Genomic DNA, 27,362 nt, shown 5'->3' on the forward strand with positions numbered 1-27,362 from the left:
TTCCGGCCTCGGAAGATCCGCATCCGGGTCAGGCAGCACCTCTGGCTGTCGGAGTGTGTGACTGGCGGTAGTGCCGCGCCGTTTGCGTTCTCTCGCCGGTGTGATCCGCCGAAGTGCTTGCAGGCGGGGAGCCCCCGCGGCCTTGCGCTGAGAAGGACGGGCAGGGGACCTGGGAGCGAGCGGCGGCCGGGCTGCGCCGCTCGGGGGCGGGTTGGCGGCTCTGCTCCTTCGCTCGCTGCTGTCTCTGGGAAGCGGGAGCCAGCCCTGAGGAGTCCTCAGCAGGCAGCGACCCCCTTCCCCGGCTCGCCTGCCCGCCCCGCCGGGGAGGGCGGAAGATGCCGGTGAAGAAGAAGAGAAAATCTCCTGGGGTGGCAGCGGCAGCGGCAGCGGCGGAAGACGGAGGCCTCAAAAAGTGTAAAATCTCCAGGTACCGCCGCCCCCTGCCCTTCAGTCTTTTCTTTTTGCTGCAGGACCGAAAAAGGAGGCGGCCGGCCGGGCCGGGGAGAGGCGAGCCCCCTCTGATTAACCGGGGTGGCAGGCCCCGGACCGCGTGAGTGTGCCGGGCTCCGCCTCGTGTTGGGTTGTGTGCTCAGGCGCCGCTGAGGGACTCTGAGAGTCGCTTCCCGTCCGAGTCTGCGTGCCGGGGCGGGTCGGGGAGACGAGGACCCCTCGTTCTCTGAGCCTCCCCCGCCCTCATTCCAGACCTGGCAGTGTACAGATCTGTGCAAGGGTCGCTTCTGGAATTTCTCTTTAGACTGTGAAGAAAGGAGCAGAGCGCGAGGAATTTCGTCCTGACTGCTGCTTTGGGAGTCAGAAAGAGAAGCTCCTTGTGCTGGAATTGGCCTCCAGATTTAGTATTTGGAGTGATCTAACCCGGACCATCCCAGCAGGAGCTCCATTTTCTGGAAGCATAGTGCCTCCACCTGCCAAATAAGTGCCTGGCTATAGTGCCTCCGTAGCCAAGTCGCTATGTGCAAAGTTGAAAAGGCCCTGCATGCGTTTTGTTGTTTAGCCATCAGGATGCTGTTAGCTCTCAACATAAATATTAATAATTTGAGAGCTATTGTACTCTGCATCTTCTTGGAGAAAAAGAAAGCAATGCAGAGTTGTAGTTGTATAATAGCTCTTTGGTTCCGTTTTAGCATGTCATTAAGGCATTACAGCAACACTGTATGCTGCCAAAAATCATTGCAATTTACGTGTGAGAAGTGGGTTTTTTAAATCTCCTTATTGGATGTCTTGACTGTCTTACTGGTTGGCACTTAATGTAAGAACTTCAGATGCTACCATTTAAAGTAGCCAGCATTATTAAGAGGAGATAATGATAGAGCTCTCCTTAAAGAGAAATCTGCTTAAAATGTAAGGTAGGTGACCTCTTTAGTCTGCTTCATCTTTTAATAGGTTGGATTTTTCCTCCTATTACTGTGGTTGGCGGAAGAGCCCGAGGGTATTTGACTATTACTGTGAAAGATACTGCTGTTTTCTTATACCTCTTAATAACTCATACTAGAATTTGACATATACTCCACTAGCTCATATTTGTATGAAGCATGCAAATTAGATTTCTTTTACTTTAACTTGTAGCAATCTTAAATGTATAACATTAAAATTATTTAAATTAAGCACATTAAAACGGCTGAGCTGTTAGTATTCTTAGCACTCAGGTGATACTTTGCTCTATCAACTTAAAATTTTAATTTGGCACCCTTATTTTATAATACATTTTTCAAAAACTATTACATAGTTGCAGAAGTTATAGCATTCCTGTCACTGTGGTAGTATAACTGAGCTCCTTGAGAAAAGTTTCTCTGTTCGTTAAATTTTAGAGGCCACTTACGAACTTTCTAAATTTTAATTATTTTGTGAAAAAGATAGATCCTGGTATTAAACTGCTTTAGCCCAAATATTTGAACTGGTAAGATCTGTTAGAGTTTTTTTTGTGTGTTTTTTTTTCTTTTTAATCTGTGGAATCTAATTATACCTTTAAGTCCTATATTATCTTTTATCTTTAAAATGTTTGTTTAAGTTTGGTAGATGGTAAATAAACAACTCCTAATATATAATATTCTGAAATGTTGATTCCCTGAGTATCAAAATATACTTTGTAAGGTTCATTTTCAAATTATACACATATAGAATTTCTATGCAAATCAGCAGAATCACTGTAAAGATTTATATTTTCCCAACTACCAGTCCTGCATTGATACCATTAGTTGAACTTCCGTGTGGTCTTTTGAAATCTGGGAGCAATAATTTTAGTGATATTTTTGGTATTTGATAGTGAGCAAAGTAGCATTTGGGCTTTGTTAGCCAGAAATTTTTATGTATAGATTACTGTTTCAAATTGCATATATTTAACAATTAACAGTTTTTCCCTATAACACCAACTGTAAAAAAAAAAAAGACTTTGGTTTGAATTGAAGTAGTTCATATTGAACTTAGCTTTTCACTAAAAGTTGAGACTTGATAAAATTCTTAGGTATTTGTGTGTTTTCTAAGCTATTGCAGATCCCAACCCCCTGCTAGACTAATAAGTGGAGAGGAACATTTTTCAAGCAAGAAGTGCCTGGCTTGGTTTTATGAGTATGCAGGTAATGAAATTAATATAAGAAGATATCAGTCACATGCTTTAAAACTTTTTTTTTTTGATTCATTCATTTAACAAATATTTATTGCAGGCCTGCTATGTGTTAGTGCTGTGTGCTGAGATCAGGGTCAAGACTGAGGATTATGGTTAGGCTAAGAATTTGGTGCCCTTTCAGGCTGATATTTTTTAAAATATGTAATTCAGTATATGTTTAGTGGGTAGGGTGAAACTCATTTACTGTTAGTAAAATTTGTAAATAGATTCATTATTGGTTTATGTCCATTGGCTATAGTAGAGTTGGTATTCTGGAAAACTGTGTGTAGTAGAACATTTTATACTTCATATGGTTCTTGTTTTTCTTTTCAGTTTTCTTTGAAGTTTTTCTGAACCATAAGCTTGTATTTTCTGAAAGTTTTTTTTGTGAAACTTTTGGAAAGACATAGTAAAAGATTTAAAACTCATATATCATTCCATGACAGTTTTACCCTTTAATACAGCTATTTATTTAGCCATTCACTCCCACTGGAGATGCAATAATAAATAAGAAAGTAAACAGACTGATGTTAGTATAGTATTCTATATGCTATTAATATATTAGGAAGATGCACTGTGAGAGTTCATAGGAGGAGTGTATAACCCAACCTTGAAAGTGTCAGTGAAAATTTCTTGAAGAAGCTAGTTTAACCTGCACTAAATCCTGTAGGTGATGAATGAAAAACTCTAGGTCTAGGATGAGACTAGTCCAGAGGTAAAAGTCAAAAGCCTGGGATGAGGCCAGAGTTAAATATATGAAAAATAAACTTTGTTTCCCATTTATTATTAACTTCTTCATAGCAGTTAAAGGGGAGATTAATTCATATTAAATTTTATACATTTTTCCCATAGAATCATTAGAATGATTTAGTTATTTTTGGAATTATTGATTTTAAATTTGCCCTCACCCCCAGCTGTTTCCTTCTTTTACCTGCCTCCCTGGTTGGGTTTTTTGGGGTTTTTTCCCTTTTATCTATCATCCTCAGAGTGTTTGTTTAGAATAAAACACGGTATATGCAGTCATTGTCTTATATTTAGTGATAATAAGGCTTAGATCTCAAGGGAACTTTGAACTTAAGATTTAGTTTTAGGTTATGTATGGAAAAAAAGACTTTTGAGAGACAGTAGCTTCACTGTTGGTATCTTCTGAGCAATCTCAACAATATAATTTAAAACTTGTTTAGTAACAGAACAGATTCTTTATAGACCAGAAAAGCTGCTATTACTGGCATCCCAAGACAACCACTAACCCAAATTAAATAAAGGGAATTCATTTTCTTTTGACCTCCATTTGAAATGTTGACCCAGTATTCAAAATGCCAGTTTTACTGGTATGCATGGTAAGATATAGAATCAAAGGCTGGTCATCTTACTTCACCTAGAAAGGGTACTAGATACATAAACTTAATTAGTCTTTTTTTTTTTTTTCTTTCATGCTTGATTGTTTTACCTCTGATAGGGACTTTCCTAGGTAGCGTAGGATTAGATTTAGTTAACCATTTATTTTCTGTGCCAACACTTTTTAATAGCCAGCAGATTAATTGCTATCTTTATTCTTTATCTGATTTTTTCCTGTGACCATTCTGCTAAGTAGGTGGTGGTATTCTTGTTTTATAGATGAGAAACAGGCTTAGATCAAGTACTTTGCCCAAGGTAAGATCATACAGTGACAAGAGCCTGGATTCAAACCTCGGTCATTCTGACCATGTAGCCTATGCTTAACTGCTACTATCTTGTTTTAAAATTTGTATGCGGCAGCCAATTTTCCTTTTCCAAAAATTAGTAAGTATACTTGAGGTTAACTTATTTTCTGTCATTCATCGAATGATGCATATGTATGGAGCACTTGTATCCATGTGTCAGGCACTGTGCTGAGTGCTGGGAATATAGTGGTGAACAAGTCAGACAAGATCCCTGCCCTTGGGGGACTTGCCTTCTAGTGGGGAAGACACAGTAAATAAGCAAGATAATTGCAGATGGTGGAGGATTATAAGTAATGTGGTGTGATACAGGGATAGAAAGTAGAAAGTTGGGATGGACTTTCAAATAAGGTGACTAGGGAAGGCCTCTCTGGAGATTGCTTCAGTCAGAGACCTAAACGATGAGGAGGTGCTAGTTGTTTGTCAGATAGAGTAACTGAGATGCCCTTGTTTAAAATGGAGACAATAATTGTGCCTTCTGAGATAAAACATGTAAAGAAAACACTTAGTACTGTACCTGGTATGTAGTTAGAACCCAGTAAATGTTAGCTGTTATTAAAAGAGTAATAGTACTGCAGCATCAGAGTTACTGGTTGTATATTTTTATAATACTGTTCCAAAAAATTAACAGTGCAGCTCCTATGTAGCTTATGTTTAAGGTGCTTTGTCATGCTTTGAGCAGATTTTCCACCCCCCTGACCATTTGCTCTGGCTGGCATTGTTTTAGACCCTGCAGATATAGCTGGGAACTGTATGGTTATTAAACCATCAGAAAATTGATTTTCTTTTAAATTTTAAAAGTGTTTCCTGGAGGAGGAAATGGCAACCCACTCCAGTATTACTGCCTGGAAAATCCCATGAACAGAGAAGCCCGGCAGGCTGCAGTCCATGGGGTCACAAAAGAGTCCGACATGATTGAGCGAAACAACTGCAACAAAATATTTTACCACAAATCTTGTTAATAAGATATTGTAGGTCATAAGTGATGTGTGAAAAGCCTGATAGTTTTTCCCTTTCATAAGACCTCTCATTTTGAGTGATACTTGCACTGGCAAGGATTCAGGAATATATTAGGCCTGTTGTTGAAGAAAGGTGTAGGAAGTGAAAAGGCATTTTAAAGTCTTATAAAGAATCAAAAAAGGGGGATATAATTGCTTAGTCCTAGTAAAGTAACCAGCTGGTAGAGTGAACTAAATCATTTTCATAGCTTCTTAAATTGAGTAGAAACCCATTTTGTGCCTGAAATAGTTAAATTCTACTCCAGAGGTTTTACCCTGAAAGTAGTTTTATTGGAAGAGTTTGTTTGAAGAAGTATAATTGATGTTATGTGATCTGGGGAAAAGAACATTAGTACAGACTTGGTTTTAGATTTAGATTGTTATTTGTTTTGTGAAAGTCACTTGACATTTACAAAAAGGTCTTACATGTATCTTATATATCTTTATATAACACAATTTAACTTGATTCTTATCACATTTTAATCAGTAGTCTCCCATTTTCTAGGGAGCCTATTTTTTATGACAGTAACTGATATTTTTTGATATGACTCTTCAGCTTTCTCTTCTAATTACTGGTGATGGCAGTGTGGAGGGCAGGTTTGCTTTCTTGCTGCATTGGGAAAGTTTAAAATATATTTCAATCATGACTTAAAAAAGCTTTGTTTTCTTCCATTCAGTTTTTTTAACTGGTTTTTATTTTCATCCAAACCACATATAAGAATGCACATTTCGTTATTTTTTTAACACCCTAATTATGTATGTGTGCTTTTAAAATTACATAATTAACACATTTTCATAAAAAAGCCTCCAAATGTATATTAGGAAGTGAAAGTTTCCTATAATTACCACCCCATAACCTTTTAACATTTCACGTATAAAAAAGTACAATACTTATTTAGATCAAAGAATTTTTAAAACATTTAGTTTCAGATTATGTGTTAACATCATCTTAGCAGTCTGGACCTCATCTGAGACAATGAAAGCTTAACTGGTCCCATACTGGGTGGTTACATTTTTCTACCATAGGACATTGGCCCCATGTGGTGCTTATGAACTAATGATGGTGATATAAAACCATAGGACATTGGCCCCATGTGGTGCTTATGAACTAATGATGGTGATATAAAATGCCACTTGAGCAGCCTTGGTCTAGTCCATGACATATAAGCTGGAGTATTTTTAGTCCTTAAGAAAGGAAAACAAGTTTCTCTTAGCTTCTTTAACATTTGAAGACTGTGTTTTCTTTCAAAAACCAAGTATGGTAAACATATTTCTATCATATCTAGTTTTAAAATTTATTTTAGCCTTTTAAATTAAGGTATATCATTATATTAATTTCAGGTATGCAACATAATAATATATGTTTTTATCACAAAATGATTACCACCTGTCACTACATATGGCTATAAATTTTGTTTTCTTGTGATAAGAACTTTTAAGAATTTACTCTCTTGCTACTTTCAAATACATGAAATAGTATTATTAACACTATAGTCATCCTGCTCTATGTTACATCCTCAGGACTTACTAAATTTGGAAGTTTGTACCTTTTGACCACCTTCTCTCATTTTGCCCACCCCTGCCTCTGGCAACCACCAATCACTTCTCTGTATTTGAGTTTGATTGTTTTTGGTAGATTCCTTATACAAGTGAGCTCACGTTGTATTTCCCTTTCTCTGACTTGTTTCACTTAGCAAAATGCCCTTGAGGTTCATCCATGTTGTCACAAATTTGTTTTACTCTTATCAAGTCAAAAGATAACGTAAAAAATAGGAGAATTGATGTACTAATGTTTAGTGTTACCAAGGGAAAAAATAGGGAAAATGGGTCCTTAATGTTTGAACTGATAGACATAGCTAATTAAGCATTTATTTCCACATTAAGATTGCATAATATTCATGCTTTACTAGGAAAATATCTCATTCTAGAATCTCAATGTAGCCATTTTCTTATATCATTATTGTTATATCTTGAAAGTATTAAATTTTTATGGATATATTTCAGAAGGTTAATGAATGACCACCTGTTTTAGTAAGAAACAGATATTCTCTGTTTACTCTCTTGATTTGTGGGTTGGTACTGGCATATACTAGTAGAATGAGCAGCTGAAACCTTCTTGTGCTTCTTTATATTGATGCGTTGTCAAAAAATTTCTTCAGAGGAAGCTCTGAGTAAATGTTTGTTTTTTTTTTTTTTTTTGTGAGTAAATGTATTTTTAAGGATAGATTCAAGTGATTGTACAACCTAGTGATTAATGTTTGTTTGTATGTCCTTAATTATACTTTATAATGTGTTCAAAGAGGATTTCAAAGTTAAAAAAATTTAATCTGTACTACAAATATTCATGCTTTATCAAAGGTATGTCAAAATTCAGTCAGTTATTCACAAAAAAGTTATGTATTCATAAATTCCTTTAACACAGTGGCTTCTGTTTTATGTTGATATAAAGTTATAACAATAAAATATATAAATTATTTTTTTCTTTGAAGGTCCTGATGAAGTTGTAGGGCCAGAAGGAATGGAAAAATTTTGTGAAGACATTGGTGTTGAACCTGAAAATGTATGTTTTATTTTTAAGTAGAATGGAATGCAAGTGGGGTATAGCATATTCATAAATTTCTAAAAATTGGAACAGTTTAATCTTATAAGAAGATTTTGTTTCTTCATGAATATTGCAAATTTTCATTTAAGTTTTTTTAAGTGGATTTAACTTGGGCATGTATTATCTTTCTTGATACAAATGTCTTTTGTAATAGAGTAAGAGAGATTCTACTTTCAGAAACTGTTAGAATATTTTGCTTTTAAGAAATTGACCCATCTAAATTTCTTTACAGTTATTAATTCCAGAGATTGTATGCTTTAATAGTTGAAGGATGGAAATAGTTGTATAAAATTGCTCTCCATGATAAATATAGACATGATAATCTCTGTGCTGACTTCTCCCCTATCCTTTATGTTCTGTTCTTTCCAGATTATTATGTTAGTTTTAGCGTGGAAATTGGAGGCTGAAAGCATGGGATTTTTTACCAAGGAAGAATGGTTAAAGGGGATGACTTCATTACAGTAAGAAATTTTTTTAAAAAACAAATTTGATGGCCTATTTGAAAATCTTAATTGATATTTTGTGCTTCGTAATTTCAGGAGTAAGGCTTCACCTTAATCTATAACAGTCAGTTCAGGATTGAAAAAAATTATATTATGGTCTTTGGCAAATGAACAGTTACTCCATTTTTCATATTTTCTAAGAAAGAATCTTTAAGAACAGTTCTGTTAAAACCCACCTATTCTCCTGATGCATGAATTAGAGCTTTATGATAGAAATTATTTACTCATGGAATGTTTGAGCAATGAGGGACTTCCTTCTCAGAATATAGAATTCTACTACGTGAGTAGCTTGTTCTTCGGCAGTTCTGAGCTCTGGGGCCTCCTCTCTCTTCAGTTTTATACTTAACTTAAAAAAGAAATTTGAAATGAGTTACATGACAGTTTTAAAGAATAAAAGTAGAAATATTGTTTGGCATTAAATGTGCAACATTTAGCCATTTTATAGTTGTATACTTTCAGATTGCTGCTTTTGAACACTTTTCTAAGTTACAAAATTGCTTCTTTATAAAAATAATTAGATTTTGGCTTTCCAGAGTAAAGTGTGCTTAGTTTCAATTGGTAATTGTGTGTTAATTTTATATTATGTCATATTCCTGATGTTCATCCAGGAAGTAATAATCAACATTCTAAAATAGAGCAGGCATGAATTTATAATGTTTTTGGAGCCCCAAACTGGAGGGTAATTAGTTTCCTGTTGTATGTTTTTAATTAACACGTGTTAACTGTTCTTTACTCCTTGTTTGCCTATCCTTAACTTTCAGAATACCTGTTTTTTCAAGTGTATTTGTTCATATGAAACTTAAATATTTTTGAATTTTCAGTGTCTAATGTTTTCTAATTCTCCTTTTAAACCAGCATTAACATTTAGATATTTTATGTGTGTATATACACACACACAGATATAAAGAAAAGAGAACACAAAGTCAACTCTCTCTCTTATTATTTATGGATGAGATGAGGAGTCTGAAATTCAGAGAGGTGAAGAAAATTTTTGCCAAAGTTTACATAGTTCCTATGTAACTAAGAATAGCAGAGCTAGAATTTTAATTTCCTGATTACCAGTCTACCATACTGTACTTCCTATTGTGTCATTCCTTGTGTTTTCCTTTGTTAGCACTCTTCATAAAGTAGAAGGCCATTATTAGCTTTTAAAATCATAGTGTTTGTAACCAAGACCACAAATTCTGCCTTTCATCTAGGTGTCATAACATGCCAGATTAAAATAATGTTGCTTCTGAAATTCTTTGAGCTGTTTCCCACCATTTAATTAATTTTTTAGAGAAAGATAAAATATACAGGAGTATGCAAAGAATATAAAGAATTTTATACAGCTCAGTCTGTTTTATTAAAACCTGTATTGGTTGTCACATAGCTTGTTAATTGTGAGACCTTTTATTTGGCATTACAGTTGCTTTTTGTACTGTTCCTGCGGCTGCTTTTGTCCTGCATTATTCAATATCTCAGCTAACAAGTGTTCGCATGTTTTTAAACCAAAAGTTCCTAATTGCTTTTGAATAACTTGATATTATATAAGGAGCCTCTGTATAACATATAAACAAAAATGTTTCTAGTGTTTACATATGGCTTTAGGTATATGCTAGGAAAATTGATGAACCCATGAACATGTTGATTATTAGCTAATCTTTCCAGTAGGAAGTTCACAGGCTCTACATAATAAAAGCAATATTTAGCACTTAAAATTGACTCAGAGGTTTTTGCTTCGCTCATGTATTATCCCCTACCCATTTGCCTAGAAGGAAATGGCAACCCACTCCAGTGTTCTTGCCTAGAAAATCCCACGGATGGAGGAGCCTGGTAGGCTACAGTCCATGGGGTCGCAAAGAGTTGGACATGACTGAGTCACTTCACCTCACTTTACTCCACTATAGTGTAGAGCCTTGAAGTTACTAAAATTAGGCAAGCATTCTTGACTGGGAAAATAAGTTCTTTTCCTCTGATGATCTAAATTGCTATGTGATGTATAAAGTATCTTTTCTTAGTTGGCTAAGTCTTATTATCCCCTGAATATTCTTATAAGGAACTTGTATAAAATAGTTTATTTTTTACAAAGTAAACCAAAAGAGACAGAGCTCTTAGTTTTTAAAAAAATGTATAGTTTTCTAGTATACTTGGTTTTTTATAATTATAAAGTATAAAATTTCACAGACTTGGTTTTTTCTATAGTTGTTTATATTTTTAGGATTTAATTTAGCCTGAACGTAGTTATTTGATGATTCCTGAACCACTTTAATGTGGTTATCAGCTGTTTCAAATTAATTAATTTTAACCCTTAGAAAACTTGAGTAGAGCTCTGCTAAAGAATAGAAAGAGTCTGGTAGTTAAGACATACATTATGGTCAAGAATAGTAGAATATCATAATCATGGTTAATTAAAATCTGTAATTGTGTAGTACTTAACTGTTTTCAGGATACTTTTTTGTAAAACATTTATTTTAAAGCTGTTATTCATATAGACTTTCCATAACTGAATTGTCATTTTCTGTGTGAAAGAATTTATGGGTATGAATTTGTACATAATTGGAGTAGAATGGTCATTTTGTAAGTTTTGGGGATGTGACTGCCATATCCTTTCCAGATATTTTGCTCTATTTTGTTTTCATTGTTGTTTATTAATAGTCAAATTTCCCTTTGAGTCAGATTTAATTTAATAGATACTTACCCTTATTTTATCTAAGATACTGTGCCGCCTACTGGTGATCACAGTGAGGCATGGGACACAGCTTTTACCCCTTAGTTACATTCTAGCAGGGCAGGTATATTTATGTAAATATAAATCCCCAGTGACTCAGCGATAAAGAATGTGCCTGCAATGCAGGAGAAGTGCGCTCCATCCCTGGGTCAGGGAGAAGGAAGTGGCAACCCACGCCAGTATTCTTGCCTGGAAACCCCATGGGCAGAGGAGCCTGGTGGGCTACAGTCCATGGGGTCTCTGAAGAGTCAGATATGACTGAGAAACAAACCAGAGATCCATGTGGGATGGGACAGGTGCTGAGTAAAAGTAACAGATACTGTGAAAGCGCAGCTGTTAAGGGGATTAATTTCCGCTGAGTAGACAGGCAAGTCTTCACTTTAGGTGTGGCATTTGAACTAGACCTTGAACAATGATTAGGATTTTGATGGTTGAGGATATAGGAAAATGTTTCAAGAGAAAACTGTGAGCAGAGCCTTGAGAAGGAAAAACATATGTCTAGTTTGCTGGAATCAAAAGGTACATAAAAGAAATTGACAGCAGTTTTAAACTCCAGATAGTTGAGATAATGGCTGCATTATGTAAGACTTTGACTAATATGTTGAGAGAGTTTAAACCATATGTTTTAGCTTGGGAAGCCACCAGGTTTTTGAGCACAGGAATCATCAAAGATTTGGGGGATGATTTCAATAGAGTTGATTTTTCTTTTTTAAAAAAAAATGTTTTAAAATCATAGACTCTTGAAAATCTTAGGAAAACTGTGACCCTTATCCCCCTTAAAATGCACATATGTTGCTACACACAAAATGTTGTATATGGATCTTCTTCCTTGCATCTATAGAGGCAAGATTCCAAGGATACTTGAAAATTTTATTCTGCCATACTTACTGGAGCAAAGGACTTTTCTCATATGTAGCAGCTGAAAGTTTGTTGTTGGAGCAAAGATGAATTACCATGCTGTTAGAGAAAATTGTGGGCATAGATCTTTGAAAAGAGTGTACTTGATTATGATCATGAAAAAGAGGGGAAAGAATAGCGTCTGACGAGAATGGTAGTACCCCAAGCTGTCTTCCAGTAGACTACAAATTGTGTACCTTCTGGTCTCCATGTTGAGCCCTGTACTTTGAAGAGTAAAGGCTTGACGGACTTTGCTTTCTTAAAGGAGAGAGGAATGGGGAACATTTATATAATTTTTTTTGGTGAGAGTAGAAGAGTAGATTATATACTATACTGTGTGTGGCATATGATTTATCATTCACTTAGCATTTGGGGCCCAAGTACCAGTTATCGTTGGTGTGGTTCTTCCCCTCTGCTCTCGTGCAGCGTCACCATGACTGTTTCAGAATGTCCCCTATCCACATTTCCAAATGCCTCCAGAGGTGGATTTTTTTGTGTTGTTGTGGTCAATAGACCTGATTCAGAGAACGTTCTAAATCCATAACTTTGTGAATAAAGTTCTTCCTATTATAACATTAGTGTGTCTCAGCATTCTTATTGGGTGAAGACAAGGAAGAGAACCGCACTTAGACCTAAATTAATCTCATTTTAAAGGTCATTAATGAAGCAGAAATTCAAGTCTCTCTTGTTAATAGAATGTTTAACAATATTCAGGAAATTAATCCCCAAGCCTTTATGTTGAAATTTAAACCCATTTCTATTCATTCTAACAGCAGTGGCTTTGAAGATTGTTATTGTATTGTGCTAGTGTTCCCTGAAAACTATAATTTTATTTGATATTCAGAAATAGACTATTCTTATTTTCCATGCTATACTACTTACAGTACGTTTTTCTTTTTAGTTCAGAAGAAATATTCTTTCTACACTAGCTGAGTTAGGAGGTATCAAGATTATTCACTCCTGTGAGTCTATTTTGGGGCTAGATTAAATATCAGAATTGTCTGTTAATAACAGCTTGGGCATGTTTACTGGTTTTGATGGGTTCAGCCATGTCTTTATGATGTTCGTGATAAATGTGGAGGTTTGTGTTCTAATTTTTTTCACTCTTCTCTAAGAAGAAGCATTGATTGTCAGTTCTATTAAATTCTTTCTCTGTTGAAGGTGTAGATAAGCCATTAAGCATGATAGTTTGGAGAGAGCCACCCATGTGAAGATGATTTTTAAGCCATCTGACTCAGCCTGTCAAACTGAGAATTGTGTTACACATTTAATACATGATTCTCATTGATAATCTTACGGCTGTCTCATTGTTTTTGTGGTTTTAAAATGAGACGACAGACTGGAAAAGATTAAGTAACTTGCCTAAAGCCACATGGCTGGAAGTGGAAAAATTGGAATTTCAATTCTCTGTTTGACTTGAAACTGTTCTTTATATTATTGAGGTCTCATCCTAAGTAATATTGTTACTTTGTGTATCTCCCTGGAGAAGAATATGGCAACTCATTCCAATGTTCTTACCTGGAAATTGCATGGACAGAGGATCTTGGTGGGCTACCTACCATTCATGGGGTCACAGAGTTGGACATGACTGAGCAACTGAGGACACACAACTGTGGAATGTTAAATATTTGGAAAGCTTGTAATCTTTTAGAATATCTCCTAGAGAGAGTTGTCAGTCACTACTTACACACTTAATTCTGTTTGAACTATAGTTTTCCACTAACCTTTTCCTAGATGGGAATTTTGAAACCTTTTGTAATACATCATCTACTTTGTGTTTTATTTTTGATATTCATGCCTTTATTTAACAGACAGTTTTGGAATGCTGGGGCCTATATGCCAGGCCCTATGTTAGTACCATGAGGGCGATTTTTGAATTCTGGAGGTATTGAGAGAAAAAGCTTTTGAAGTAGGGAGGTATCCTTTAACTTGTTTTCCCTCCTGAATCTCAAGTCTGTGAAAATGTGAGTCACATCATTAAAAAAAAAAAAAACAACGTAAAAAGCTGCTTGAAGAAGCTGTAGAAAATGAGGCCCCTACTTAAAGGTAGGTCCTGGTGGGAAAGGGAGTACCTGTGACCAGTCACTTCTAGTACTAGGGCCTTTGGAACATTCTCAGTTGACAACTCTGGAGATAATGAAGTTTTGAGATGTCCCAGTTTTCAAACACTATTATAATAGCATGTAATCTGATAATTTGTTTCTTTTGCGTGTTCTTCTGGTAGAAGTTAACTGCATTTTCAACTTTCATTAAAACTTTTCCATATAATGAAGAATGTTTGCACTAGTAGAAGCCATTTATTGAAATAGTAAATAATAAATTTCTCATAAATGGTAAGAATAAATTTTTCTTGTTTCTTCTTGAAACATTTTGTGTACTTATTCATATGTAAGGAAGTAGGCCCCAGACAAATTAGATGATTAACTTATCCAAACTTTGATTTCCATTTCTGGCAGTTACGGCATCCTAAATATGCAAACAAATCGTTTCCCATTATTACACACCTAAATGTTGGTTAAAATACAAAACATCTTTTAAAAAATGTACTTGACTATAGAAAAACAAATCAGAGGCCAAAAATTAAGAGAGGTGGTAATTCCATAGGGGTCTGTGGAGCTGGCATTAACCCTGAGGATACCTGCCTGTTCTTAGTCACCTGGGTTAACCTTTTATGCCTGTTGGGAACTGTAGACAAATTGCAATGAGAATCATAGTAAAACCTCGCACATTTACTTATTGATGCCAAATCTGTCCAATAGATGGAGACTTGATTGCTTGGGCTTGGTTTGACATACGCAATTGGAGACAAAGGGCTTCTAGTTGAGAGAATTCTTAACTAAAAGTGCTTTTGGGGGAGTTCCCTGTTGGTTAGGATTTCAAGACTTTCACTTTCAATGGTCTTGGCTGGGTTCACTTGCTGGTTGGGAACTGAGATCCTGCAAGCTGAGAGGCATCGGCAAAAAAAAAGAGCTCTTTGTCATGAGGATGTAGACACTATCCAAAAATGCATTTTAGTATTGTCTCAGGTAATTAGTACTCCCATGTGTTTAGTGGAAGCATTTCTTCTGTACAGGAAAGCATTTTAAACAGAAGCCTCAATTTCTTCAGAAAAAGTTCAGTGATTGTTAACAATCAGAAATCACTAAACAAGTTGGGAAACATCTTAAACTTCAAAACAAGACTCTTTAAGGCTAGTATTTTGAGTTACTATAATCTCAGTATAAAATAACTACATTAATGTGTATTAAAGAATGGTGTCAGATCAGATTTCAGATAATTTCTAAAAGTGAAATATATAAAAGGTTTAAAGCTCAGTAGATGAACTAACTGCAAAGGAGATGGTATAAATAAAATGGTGACCTACCATATTTGAGGAAAATAGAAAAGAGTCTAAGAGCTATAGTGGATTAATTTTTTTTTAATTAGTTTTAAGTGTGTTCTGTGAATTTTGAGTGTGTTTTCTATATTCTATATTTAAGTCCTTCATTGAATATGTGGTTTGAAAATGTTTTCTCCATGTCTGTAGCTTGTGTTTTTATTCTCTTACAAGGACTTTTATACAGAATAAACGTTTAAATTTTGATGATGTCTGATTTATTAGTTTTTTCCTTCTTATGTGTTTTAAGTGTCAAGTGTAAGAATTCTTTGCCTAGCCGTAGATCCTGAGGATTTTTCCTTATTTTTTTTTCCTATAAGTTTTATATTTTTACATTTTACTTTTAAATCAGTAATGCATTTTGAATTGATTTCTATCAAAGGTATGAGACTTAGATTTTTGGTTTATTTATCTGTGGATGTCCATTTGCACCACTACCATTTGGTGCAGAAACTCTTTCTCCTATTGAATTGCTTTTACCTTCATCAAAAAGCATCTGGACTTACTTGTGTGGTCTGTTCTGAGTTCCCTGTTGTGTTCTGTTGATCTTTTTCCACGACCACACAGTGTGCATTACTATAACTGTGTACTCAGTCTTGAAGTCAGGTAGACTGATTCATCTTTTCTCGAATTTTTTTTTTAGCTACTACAGTTTCTTTTAACCTCCTTTTTCTTTCTTGGTCACACTGTGTGGTGTGCGGAATCTTAATTCCCCGACCAGAGAGTGAAACCTTTGCTGGGAATGGAGTCTTGGCCACTGGACCATCAGGGATATTCTGCTACTACAGTCTCTTTGCTTTTCCAAAAATTTTAGAATAATCTTACATGTTTACAAAAAATCTTACTGAGATTCTTGTTAAAGTGCATGTGAATTTGAGAAGAACTGACATCTTTACTCTTTGACTCTTCCAAGAAGTAAATGTCTCCATTTACTTAGGTGCTTGGTTTCTTTCATCATTTCTTTGTAAAACATGGATGTCCTGTACATACTTGCATTGTAAGAAATAAACCTAAATATTTTGTCTTTATTTTGGTCACTATAAATATTGTATGTTTAATTTTAGCATCTATATGTTCATTATTAATATATAGAAATAGAATTGATCTTTGTATGTCTTGTATCCTATGAACTTGCTGAACACACTTATTCTAATATTTTTGTGTGTGTGTTCTTTGGGTTTTCCACGTGGACAATTGTGTCATATGATTATGATGCAAAATAAGGACAGTTTTATTTCTTTTCTGGTCTGTACATCTTTTATTTCCTTTCCTTGACATATTGCATTGGCTGGAATGTCTACTACTGTGTTGAACAAGTGTGGTGATAGTGGACATCGTATTTTGGTTCCCCATGTTAGAGATAAAGATACCAGTTTTTCACCATTAAGTATTGTTGCTGGTAGGTTGTTTGTACGTTTTTTTGTTTTTTTTTTTAAATTGAGCAAGTTCTCTATTTCTGTTTTTTTTTGTGAGTTTTAAGGTGTGTAGATATTAAATACTTTAAATACACTTTTTCTGCATTAAATCATATAGTCATGTGCTTTTTCTTTTTTTAGCCCATTAAATATGCTTATGTTGATTTTTTTTGTGAGTACTGAATCAGTAGTGCATACTTGGAATAAATCCTACTTGATCATGGTATATAATTATTTTTATATATTGCTTAATTTCTGTTTGCTAATATTTTGTTAAGGATTCATGAGGGATATTGGTGTATAACTTTATTTTCCTGTTCTTATTTATTGAGTTATAATGGACATAAAATGTTATTTCAGCTTCAGATGTAAAACATAAGGATTCAATATTCGTATATATTATAAAATTAAGGGCTTCCTAGATAGCTCAGTGGGTAAAGAATCCATCTGCAATGCAGGAGACACAGGTGACATGGGTTTGATCCCTGCAATAATATCACCATAATAAGTCGTTAACATCCATCTGTATATATAGTTGTAAATTTTTTTCCTTTGTGATGATTTTTTTTAATTGTCTTTGATTTTAGGGTAAAGGTAATACTGGCTTTATAAAATAAATTGGAAAGTTTTTGCTTATACTTTATATTTTGAAGGAGGTTGTAGAATTGATCTTCAAAGATGGTGAAATTCTCCAGTAAAACCACCTAAACCTGTATATTTCTTTTATAGATGTTTCTAACTTTTGAATTTAGTTTATTTAATAGTTTAATAGTTACATAAGTCAAATATTGGTCCATGTCACCTGTTGGTTTTTTTTGGCTATGTTGGGTCTTTGTTGTGTTGCATGGGGGCTTCTCTTGTTGCAGAGCATGAGCTAAGTCGCCCTGCAGCATGTGGGATCTTAGTTTCCTCACCAGGGGTCAAACCCCCTCCTCTACATGGGAAAGTGAATTCTTTAAAAAGCAATTTTTTTGTTTATTTGTTTATTCATTCATCCATTTAGGGCAGTGCTGGGTCTTCATTGTTGCAATGACTTCTCTCTAGTTGCGAGGAGCAGGGGCTGCTTTCTAGTTTTGTGTGGGCCTCTCACTGTGGTGGCATCTCTTGTCGAGCCCGTGCAGGTGCGGCTCGTGGGCTCAGTAGTTGCGGCTTCCAGGCTCTACTGTTGTGGCACGTGGGCTTAGTTGCTCTGAGGCATGTGGGGTCTTCCTGGATCAGAGATTGAACCCATGTCTCCTGCACTGATGGGTGGATTCTTGACCTCTGAGCCACCAGGGAAGTCTTAGAGAGAAAATTCTTAATCACTGGACCACCAGGGAAGTTCTGAGTCTGTTTCTTCTTTAATTATCAAAGTTATATATCCTTTTGATATCTGCAGGTCTAATGATATACTTTAATTATTTACTTTTCCTACTTGTCATAGGTTTATTCTGGTCTTTTTCAATAATCTAAACTCCTTATTTTGGAATCTAGATAAGATTTCAAAGGCAGGAGCTTAGATTGTTGATTGAGATTGTTTTCTTCTTTAATATTTGTATTTATCTTTAGTGCTATAAATTTCCCTCTTAGCACTGTTTTGTATCTCAGAAAATTTGATATTTGTTTTCATTTTCATTCAGTTCAGTGTATTTTTTGGTTTCCATTCCCATGAACTATTTAGGAGTTGGCTGTTTAATTGCTAAGTTTTACTTTCTAGTTTGGTCTCCCTGTGGTTGAAGAACATATTCTGTGTGATTTCAGTTATTTTATATCTGTCAAGGTTTGTTTGATGGTTTAAGATTGAAATTTTGTTGCCATTGAGTAGAATGTTCTTTCCATGTCCATTGGATCCTATTTATTGTTGGTGTTGAATTCTTCTACAGTTTGCTGATGTTCTGTGTTGTTCTGTCAACTGCTGAGAGAGAGAGAAATTGAAATCTAACTAATTGTGAATTTATTTCTCCTTATATTTTGCAGCTCTTGTCTGGTGCACACATTTGGGATTGTTCCGTCTTCTTGGTGGATGACCTTTTGTCATTATGTAATATTCTTCTCTAGTTTGATAAATTCTTTGCTCTGAAGTCTACATTAGCTGACACTAGTTTAGCCACCTCTCATTTCTTTTAGTTGTTTGTACAATATGTCATTTTCTATTCTTTCACTTTCAACCTGCCTATATTGTTATATTTAAAGTCAGTTTCTTCTGAACAGCAGAGAGTTTAGGGCATTTGTTGCTGACTGTCTCTAATCTTACAATTGGTATATTTAAAACACTTATATTTGATGTAATTACTGATGTATTAGGGCTTAAGTCTGCCCTGTATTTTGCAATTCAGAAGTTGTGGTTCTTTTTTTATATATTTCTTTTCTTAGACTTTCAATTTCTTGGCTGATAGTTTCTATCTTTTCATTTGTTTTAATTTCTTCTTGATTGCTTACTGAAGCATTTTTATAACTGCTTGAAATTCTGAGTTGAATAATTCTAAACATCTTTATCATTTCAGTGTTTGCATCTATTGATTGCCCTTTTGCTGTTTGAGATCTTGGTTCTTGGTATGGCAGGCAGTTTTTTTTTCTTTTTAATTGAAACCTGGAAGATTGGAGTATTATTATGTTGTGAAAGTCTGGATCTTATCTGAGGCTTCTGTTTCAGCTTGCTTCCTCTAATACCACTTGGGCAGGAGAATTGAGGGCTGTTGCCTCCTTAGTTTCAGATTCCCATAGAAAGTGAAGTTCCTCTCTGCATCCGTTGTCCTCTGGGCAGGAAGTCCTCATTACTGTCAGCAGAGGTGAGCGGCCTCCACAGATACTTCGTCCCCATTGACACTGTTGGAGTGACCGTGGTGTTCCTGGGTAAAGCTGAAAGCCCTCACTCGAAATCCTCCTCTGACACCCCCCAAAGTGGAGGAGGAGTGTCTGCTTTTCACTGCCTGGTGGGAGTTCATGTACCGCTTGTGGTTTCCGCTGACACCGCAGAATTCGAGAGGGCGACCTGCTTATATCCTAGTGTTTTGTTTGTTGTTTAGTCCCTAAGTCGTGTCTGACTCTCTTGTGACCCCATGGCTCCTTTGTCCATGGGATTCTCCAGGCAAGAATACTGGAGTGGGGTGCCATTTCCTTCTCCAGGGGATCTTCCCAATTAAAGGATCCAACCCAAGTCTCCTGCGTTGGCAGGAGGATTCTTGACCACTGAGCCCCCAGAGCACCCCCATATCCTGGTGAGGGTGGACCGTTCAGTTCCCCATTCAGCCTTTACGGGCATTGGTGGGGGTTAAGCCAGTTTTCTGTTTGGTGTTTGACTGGAGAAGAGTGGTTTGCTTTGTTTTTTTCCCTTAATGATTTCTGTCTTGCCAGATTGCTTTCTTTTGGCTAGAGGGGGAGAGCAGGCTTTTGTATGTTTGTTTATTTTTTGTCTGCCCTCGTTGGCATTTCTGTTTTGCTGACTCCTTCAGCTTCAAACTGGGATAGATGAGGCAAGAAAAAAAAAACGCAGGGAACATGCTACTGTATCATTTCTCAGATTCTTTCAGAGTCTTTTTATGTTTGTTTTGTATATAATGTGTAGGGCTTTTAACTGAATCAACAGGAGAGACGTGAAATAACACTTCATCTTCTTAGAAACAAGTTGTTTCTCTTATTTTTTCTTAAAGTGAACTTTCTGCCTTCCTTCCCCATCGCACTCTACTGCTTCTTTTCACTGCTTCATTTTAGAAACAGATTCTTTGAAAGCAATTGTCTAGGCTTGTTTTCTCTAGTTTGTCCTCATTCACTCTTTTAAACCTATTCTAGCATGACTTTATCCTTACAGCTCCTCTGAAATCACTCTTGTTTACAAGTGAATAATCAAACCAGTTAATACTTACAAAGCTTTGGGTGAAGCTAAAATTGTACTTAGAGGGAAGTCTATAGCATTAAATATTATATTAAAAGGGGGGGGGAGTCTAAAACCAAATAAATGGGTATCTAATTTAAGAAAAGGGTTAACCCAAAGAAAAAAGAAGAAAGGAAATAAAAAGTGTCCAAACCCTGGTAAAATAGAAAAAAGATACAGTTCAGAGAATTAAGAAATTCTGACAAGGTAATCAAGAAGAACAAAGAAAAGGCAAAAATATATAATAATCATGTTAGAAAATATTATAAACATTTTAATTGGCATATTTAAATAAAATTATATGTGAAATAAGTAATCAGAAAAGTGTATAAATGACCAAAACTGATTCAAAAAGACATAAAAAAATCTGAATGGTCTAATAACCATTTAAAATGCTGATTTAGTAGTTAAAAGGTTTCCCTTCTCTTAGTAAAAAGGCCCAGGTGGTTTTTTAGCTGCTGAGTTTGTTCAAATCCTAAATCCAATGTTGAGTAAACTTTTTTCGGAAAACAGAAGAAAGTGTACCATTTTTCATTTTGGTTTTTTGAGGCTTATGCTATAACCTTGTTAGAAGACTAGCAAAAAGAATGTGAAAGAATAAAATTTACAGCCAGTCTCATTTATGAACAAAGCGAAATATCCAGCAGTCTATAAAACAGGTAACATGACCAAGTTTGGCTTATTCTAAGAATGCAAGCATTAAGCAACACTAGAAATTTATTCAGATATTTATTTACACATTAATAAAACGATAAGTTACTACACATCACATTGTTGATTTAGAACAGTGAAAGTCTTGGTTAAATCTGAGAATGCTAGGTGTATTGTCATGAGTACTGAAATCAGATTTGCCTTGAAAACTATTGGTCACAGTGGATGGTACAACTAATTTGATTGAAGGGAGTCAGATGATCTCAGGACAAACTGTGAGTTAGTTCTGATGAGTAATTTTTTGACAGAATATTAGAAGGAACAGCATATCAAGTAGATAAAATAATATGTGCTTAAAGCATAGATATGGTGTTTGGGAATGGTAAGTGAAATATAACTAGAGCACAGTTACATTTTAAGGATATTGGGCCCTGGCTAGAGATGAGATTGGAGATTTGTGCTAATTGTGAAAAGCTTTGTCTGCCTTGTTTCTTGCTAAATAGTGGAGTAAATCAACCCAGGTAAAATCAGAAAGCCAGTAATCCTTTTGAACATTCCATCTCTTTAGCTCCTTATATTTAGTTAGTCATGCCTTTAGAGATAACATCTGTTACTTGTTTGCATTCTTTTTTATATGTACCTTATGTAAAGTTAGGTGCTGTCCTGATATACTTTGATTTTTTGTTGACTAAAAATGTAGTAGGAATCTGAGTTTATGACTGAATCACTAATATAATATATTTCCTCTGGATTACCTACTAAACTTTTAACAGCTATCATGGTTAGTCTCTTTCACCAAGATGGTGCCTGAGAATTTGTGTTAGAGGCCTGATTAATTTTATTTGTTCTGTCATTGTAACTTTATTTGTGGTAAAAGAGTATATCTTAGTATGTTTCTTTTTACCAAATATTTGTGATTTTATTTGCGGTTTTTGCCTGAGTTGTGGGTGTTTTTTTAAAAGAAAAGTTATTGGAGTGACCTTTCATACATAGATTGCCAGGTTTTCTTTTCCCTTTTTCATGTATTGGTAGATAGAAGGCAACAGTTATTCTAAATTTGTGAACCAGAGAATTTAAACCTAAACTAACGTCATGAATGTGCTCACTTTTTTATTTAATGCATTCCTTCTAACCCCCAAAGATACTTTTAATTTTCTTAATTATATAACGTTTGATTTTTTAATTTAAGGTGTGACTGCACAGAAAAGTTACAGAACAAATTTGACTTTTTGCGCTCACAGTTGAATGATATTTCTTCGTTTAAGAATATTTACAGATATGCCTTTGATTTTGCAAGGGTAAGTGGGATTTCCATGTTTACAGTTTTAATATATTTTTTATTATCTTGAAACCACACTTAGGAAAACTTTTTTATCTTTTGTTTTAGGATAAAGATCAGAGAAGCCTTGATATTGATACTGCTAAGTCTATGTTAGCTCTTCTCCTTGGGAGGACATGGCCACTGTTTTCCGTATTTTACCAGTACCTAGAGGTATGTATATGTTTTTATTTTTAAAATAATATTTAAAAACTTAAGCTGATTGAAAAACATACCTTTAAATGAATAAAAACAAAAAAATTTGTAATACTGTAGCTTTTTAAAAAATGTGATTAAGTGGTTGAAAATTTGTTTAAATGTGTACCTGTCTGCTCTCATTTAGACATGAGTTCATGTTCATTAATATGTTTTGTGCATAAGCTGTGTGTATTCCCTTCCTCACAGCTCTTCTCCCTTCAAAAAAAAAAAAGATAAATCTTCAAAAAATATATTTTAGCACAAATGCCCTTAATGTAAAATTAGTTTCTTGGTACTTTTCAGGAGAGAATTGATGCTAGTGTACAAATTTCAAGCTTCTAAATCAAATTTCTTTCTATATACAAGATATTTGACTGAAAAAATCAATTTAAGAGAACCGATTTTAGTGTTAAAGCTTAGGCTCAATCTAAAGAATTAGAATAAACTTGTAATATGTTGTTGTTCAGTTGCTCGGTCATGTCTGACTCTTTGCAACCCCATGGACGGCAACACGCCAGGCTTCTTTGTCCTTCACCATCTCCCGGAACTTGCTCAAACTCATGTCCATTGAGTCGGTGATGCCATCCAACCATCACATTCTCTGTTGTCCCCTTCTCCTCCTACCTTCAATTTTTCCCAGCATCAGGGTCTTTTCCAGTGGGTTGGTTCTTCCCATCAAGCGGCCAGAGTATTGGAGCTTCAGCATCAATCCTTCCCATGAATATTCGGGGTTGATTTCCTTTAGGATTGACTGGTTGGATCTCCTTGCAGTCCAAAGGACTCTCAGGAGTCTTCTCCAACACCACAGTTAGAAAGTTTAATATTTTATGTCCCCAAATATGAGAATGTACTTAGATATAGTGATTACTGAGAAATGTATGCTGAATTTATAAAGGAAGTATTGTTTTAGAAGAAAGGCTTTATTCTTATACCCATTGTTCAAGGTGATTCTAAGAAGATACTGTCCTTTTCTTCCATTTCTTGCTTTGGTAGTGTTTTTTGCTTTTGCAGTTTTGTCTTATTTTGGTGTACTTCTTTCCATTTCTTGAATATAGATGCTTTTGCTTTGAAAATAATTTCTCATGAAGCTGATTGTTTATCATAGCAAGTTCCCCAGATTAGTTTTGTTTAAAGCTTGTGATAAGAGACAGTAGTATAAAAAGGTCTTATGTGCACACTTAAATCTTTTAGCCTAATAAAAGTAGATTGGTTGGTGGACATTACCTATCTTCCTCATATTAGTAATTTGGGGACAGAGATAAATATCATTCCTTGTAAAAATATTCCTGTGTAAAGGTTGCTGAGAGAACTAAATATTTTCAAATGTTTGTTGTGTGGAGGGTGTTTAACATACATTATCTTTTTAAACCTTTATAACACCATTTTGAATTATGTTTTATTTCCACTTAGCCAATGAGTAACTTTCCCAAGTTCATTCAGTTAAGTAACAGAAGTAAGATTTGAAACCAAGCCTGAAAAATGCCAACTTCAAATGTGGCTAAACAGTAAACCTTATGTAAAGAAACAATTTAATGAGAAGCAGCAGGAGGGAGTTTACTGTGTATAAGAAACATTGTATATAGCTTGATCTCACTGGTGATTACACAGCATATACATTGGTAAAAATTTATTGAGTTTTACCCTTTTTGTTAGGGCCATTGATGCTGTGTTATTCCTCAGAAATTAAAAAAAAAGAAGGAAAAAATAAATTTGAAGATGTTAACAACTAAATGACCCTGAAAATTCTCTTAGAAACACAAATAAAAGAGGAATAACTATTTTTAAGGAAAGACTAAATCACAACAAAATCACAACTATGTTTATTGAAGTCAAATCCTAATAGATATTGCTTGTTCTGTAATCCACATGTTTATATCATTTTCTACAGCAATCAAAGTATCGCGTTATGAACAAAGATCAGTGGTACAATGTGTTAGAATTCAGCAGAACAGTCCATGCTGATCTTAGTAACTATGATGAAGATGGTGCTTGTAAGTATATAATACAGTGTTTTCCTATGAAAATATAGTTCTTAAAACTATTAAATGAGAACATGGATTTGTGTATCATTACCATAAAGAGTTTAAACTTCCTAACAGATCTTCTTGTTTTAATTGTGTGTTAAGTGTGGCGGAGGCAGGTATAGAAGGTAGAGAACTTAGATTGAGCACCATTATAAAATCTGTGCTGATAATTGAAATATTTTCAGTTACTTGGTAGCAGAGCACTATAGCTAAATTTATGATTTCTGCAGCTAGAAGCTAAAATTCTGCTTTTTTCCTGTCTTTCCTGGCATTTTACTATGTAAGAAAAGTGCAGTCATGATTTTAAAAATAGGAAAGCAAAACAGCTATAGTAGCAAAAGCTTTAAATTTAATATCATAATATCCATTCACAGTATGGCAAATAATGTCAAAGTAACTTCCATCAGAAATTATTGAGTAAACAGTCAATAAACTGTTTATGATTTTTGAATTGGTTGAATTAAAATATCTGTCAGCCCCCTTCAGTGGAAAACCCAGGATGCCATAGAATAGGTGTTGGAAGTAATGATGAATTATTTAGATAAGCTAAATGAATTTTCTAGAGCTGTAAGTTTTTCACTCCCATCACGGGTTTGGCTGCATGTGCTATTTCCATGTTGCAAAGCATTATATAGAAAAGATTGTTATTGTTGTTTAGTTGCTAAGTTATGTTGAACTCTTTTGCCACCCCATGGACTATAGCTCTCCAGACTCTGTCCATGGAATTTTCCAGGCAAGAATCCTGGAGTGGGTTGCCATTTCCTTCTCCAAGAGATCTTCCCAACCCAGGGCTTGAACCCAGGTCTCCTGCATTGGCAGGCAGATTCTCTACCACTGAGGCACCAGGGAAGCCCACACAGAAAAGATACCTTCCTATAAATGTAAACTGAGGTTAATGGACTTTTGTGACACTGAAGAAACAAAATACTGAAGAAAGGATAACTTTATTTCTTTCTGTATATGTTGTGTCTTCCACTTATAAAATAGTGTAAAATTTAATATTTTTATAAATAATACCTTACAGCAGTAAACTGGCAGCTCAAGGACTGTCTGGCCTGTAGATGTATATTTTCATGTGCATTTGAGTCAACGTTTTAACTGAGAGGTTTTGAATAAAAATATAGCTTCTAGATTTGTTTGAAAAGTTAGAAAATCTGACAGAACTCTTCCTGTGTTCTTCTATAGGAATTAGGTTGGAACCAGTTAGTGGCTTGTGTTGGACTTGCTTTCTGGTATGCTGGTCCACAGTATGACAACATCTAGGTTTCTTTTCAGTTGTCATTGATTATTGTGCTAGCCTCCTGGTTTTCTTACAGTGGAGAAATATCCATTAAAAGCAAGAGAAAAAGTGAGATCACCAGAGGGTTTTAAGAAGAATAGGGCAAGCATATTGCTTTATGGCAATGAGTTTTCCCTACATTTCCAAACAATAAACAGTGAGCTCGTTTAAATTGCCTCTCTGACTTATGTAAGTAAATAAATTTGAACTCCCTGCATTATAAAAATACCTTTTTATGGTAGTTCTTAAGGCAGGTGTTGATATTTATTAGGTACTCGCTTTGTGTTCAGATTTATAGTAGGTTCTGTACCTGGAACAGTATATGGCCACACCTTTAGTAAACTTATACACTTCTTGGTGAAGTAACAGAAATATTACATTAAACACTTTTCAGATTGTTTAATAATTAATTGGCAGAAAGCCGTGGGCAGTTAGAAAAAGGGAGAGGTTAATATTGACTGAGTTATCAGAGAGTTCATGAAACACTTAAATCCTGAGAACGTGGTTTCTACAGATATCCATTGTGGAAAGCCCCTTATGTTTTTAAAAAACAAAAGCCAAGAAAGCACCTATTAAATAGAAGGGAGTCTGGAAGGAAAACACCCAAAGAAGGGAAGGGTCAGTTCCCTATCGTCACCATAGCGTTTGTGGTGAGTTAAGAGATAAGTTCACTGAATTCTAATAAAAATTGTTTCTTTTATTTCTAGGGCCTGTTCTTCTTGATGAATTTGTTGAGTGGCATAAAGTTCGTCAAGCATCATAGCAAGAAGTATTGTGAAGAAAATGCAAACCTTTTGATCCTGACGTGTGTACAGGCTAATGAGATGAGGGGAAAAAAAAACCTAAGGGGTGCATTTTCATTCATATGAAAGACTTCTCATAGTACTTTTTTTTCCTTTTTTTTTTAAAGGAAGTTTTCTTGTTACATGTTATGGGCATTGAGCCACACCTCTTCTGAGACTGAATATTGAAGTTTTTGTTTTGAGTTATGTTTATAACATTTATTTCAGAACAATAAAGATTCAGATTTGTGACAAAGGCCTTAAGTGAAGATGTCCGTTGAGTGTCAAGAGTGGTATTTATTTTTGTAAATTTTAATTCTTGAATTTTAGAAGTCTGTCATACCAGGAATTTGTGAAATTTTAAAGGTTTTAAACAGTCTTAGTATTTGGCAACTCTCCTCATGGTATAGCTCATATATTCATCTCTGCACAATCAGAA

At 35.1% G+C, this 27,362-nt stretch overlaps 1 protein-coding gene across 5 annotated transcripts; it reads left to right on the plus strand.

Annotated features, from left to right (window-relative positions):
* Positions 1–27,192, plus strand: DCUN1D5 (defective in cullin neddylation 1 domain containing 5). Of its 5 annotated transcripts, XM_043481516.1 has the most exons (8): positions 2–427; positions 2,500–2,591; positions 7,808–7,878; positions 8,290–8,381; positions 22,512–22,620; positions 22,710–22,814; positions 24,727–24,829; positions 26,849–27,192. In XM_043481516.1, exons 1-8 carry the CDS (start codon positions 336–338, stop codon positions 26,902–26,904), a joined length of 720 nt encoding a protein of 239 aa, XP_043337451.1. In that variant the 5' UTR covers positions 2–335; the 3' UTR covers positions 26,905–27,192. The 5 variants fall into 5 exon arrangements, with proteins under 5 accessions (XP_043337453.1, XP_043337451.1, XP_043337452.1 ...); XM_043481517.1 differs by lacking the exon at positions 2,500–2,591 and having other exon boundaries at positions 285–427; XM_043481520.1 differs by lacking the exons at positions 2,500–2,591; positions 8,290–8,381 and having other exon boundaries at positions 363–427.
* Positions 27,193–27,362: the final 170 nt, after the last annotated feature.

This window comes from Cervus canadensis, chromosome 11 (genome assembly GCF_019320065.1).
Source record: "Cervus canadensis isolate Bull #8, Minnesota chromosome 11, ASM1932006v1, whole genome shotgun sequence".
NCBI lineage: Eukaryota > Metazoa > Chordata > Mammalia > Artiodactyla > Cervidae > Cervus > Cervus canadensis.

Coding starts and splice junctions, on each gene's coding strand:
- DCUN1D5 (XM_043481516.1), top strand. CDS start 336: ATGCCGGTGAAGAAGAAGAGAAAATCTCCTGGGGTGGCAGCGGCAGCG. Junction 8,382..22,511: donor AAGGGGATGACTTCATTACA/GTAAGAAATTTT, acceptor TTTTAATTTAAG/GTGTGACTGCACAGAAAAGT. Junction 22,621..22,709: donor ATGCCTTTGATTTTGCAAGG/GTAAGTGGGATT, acceptor CTTTTGTTTTAG/GATAAAGATCAGAGAAGCCT.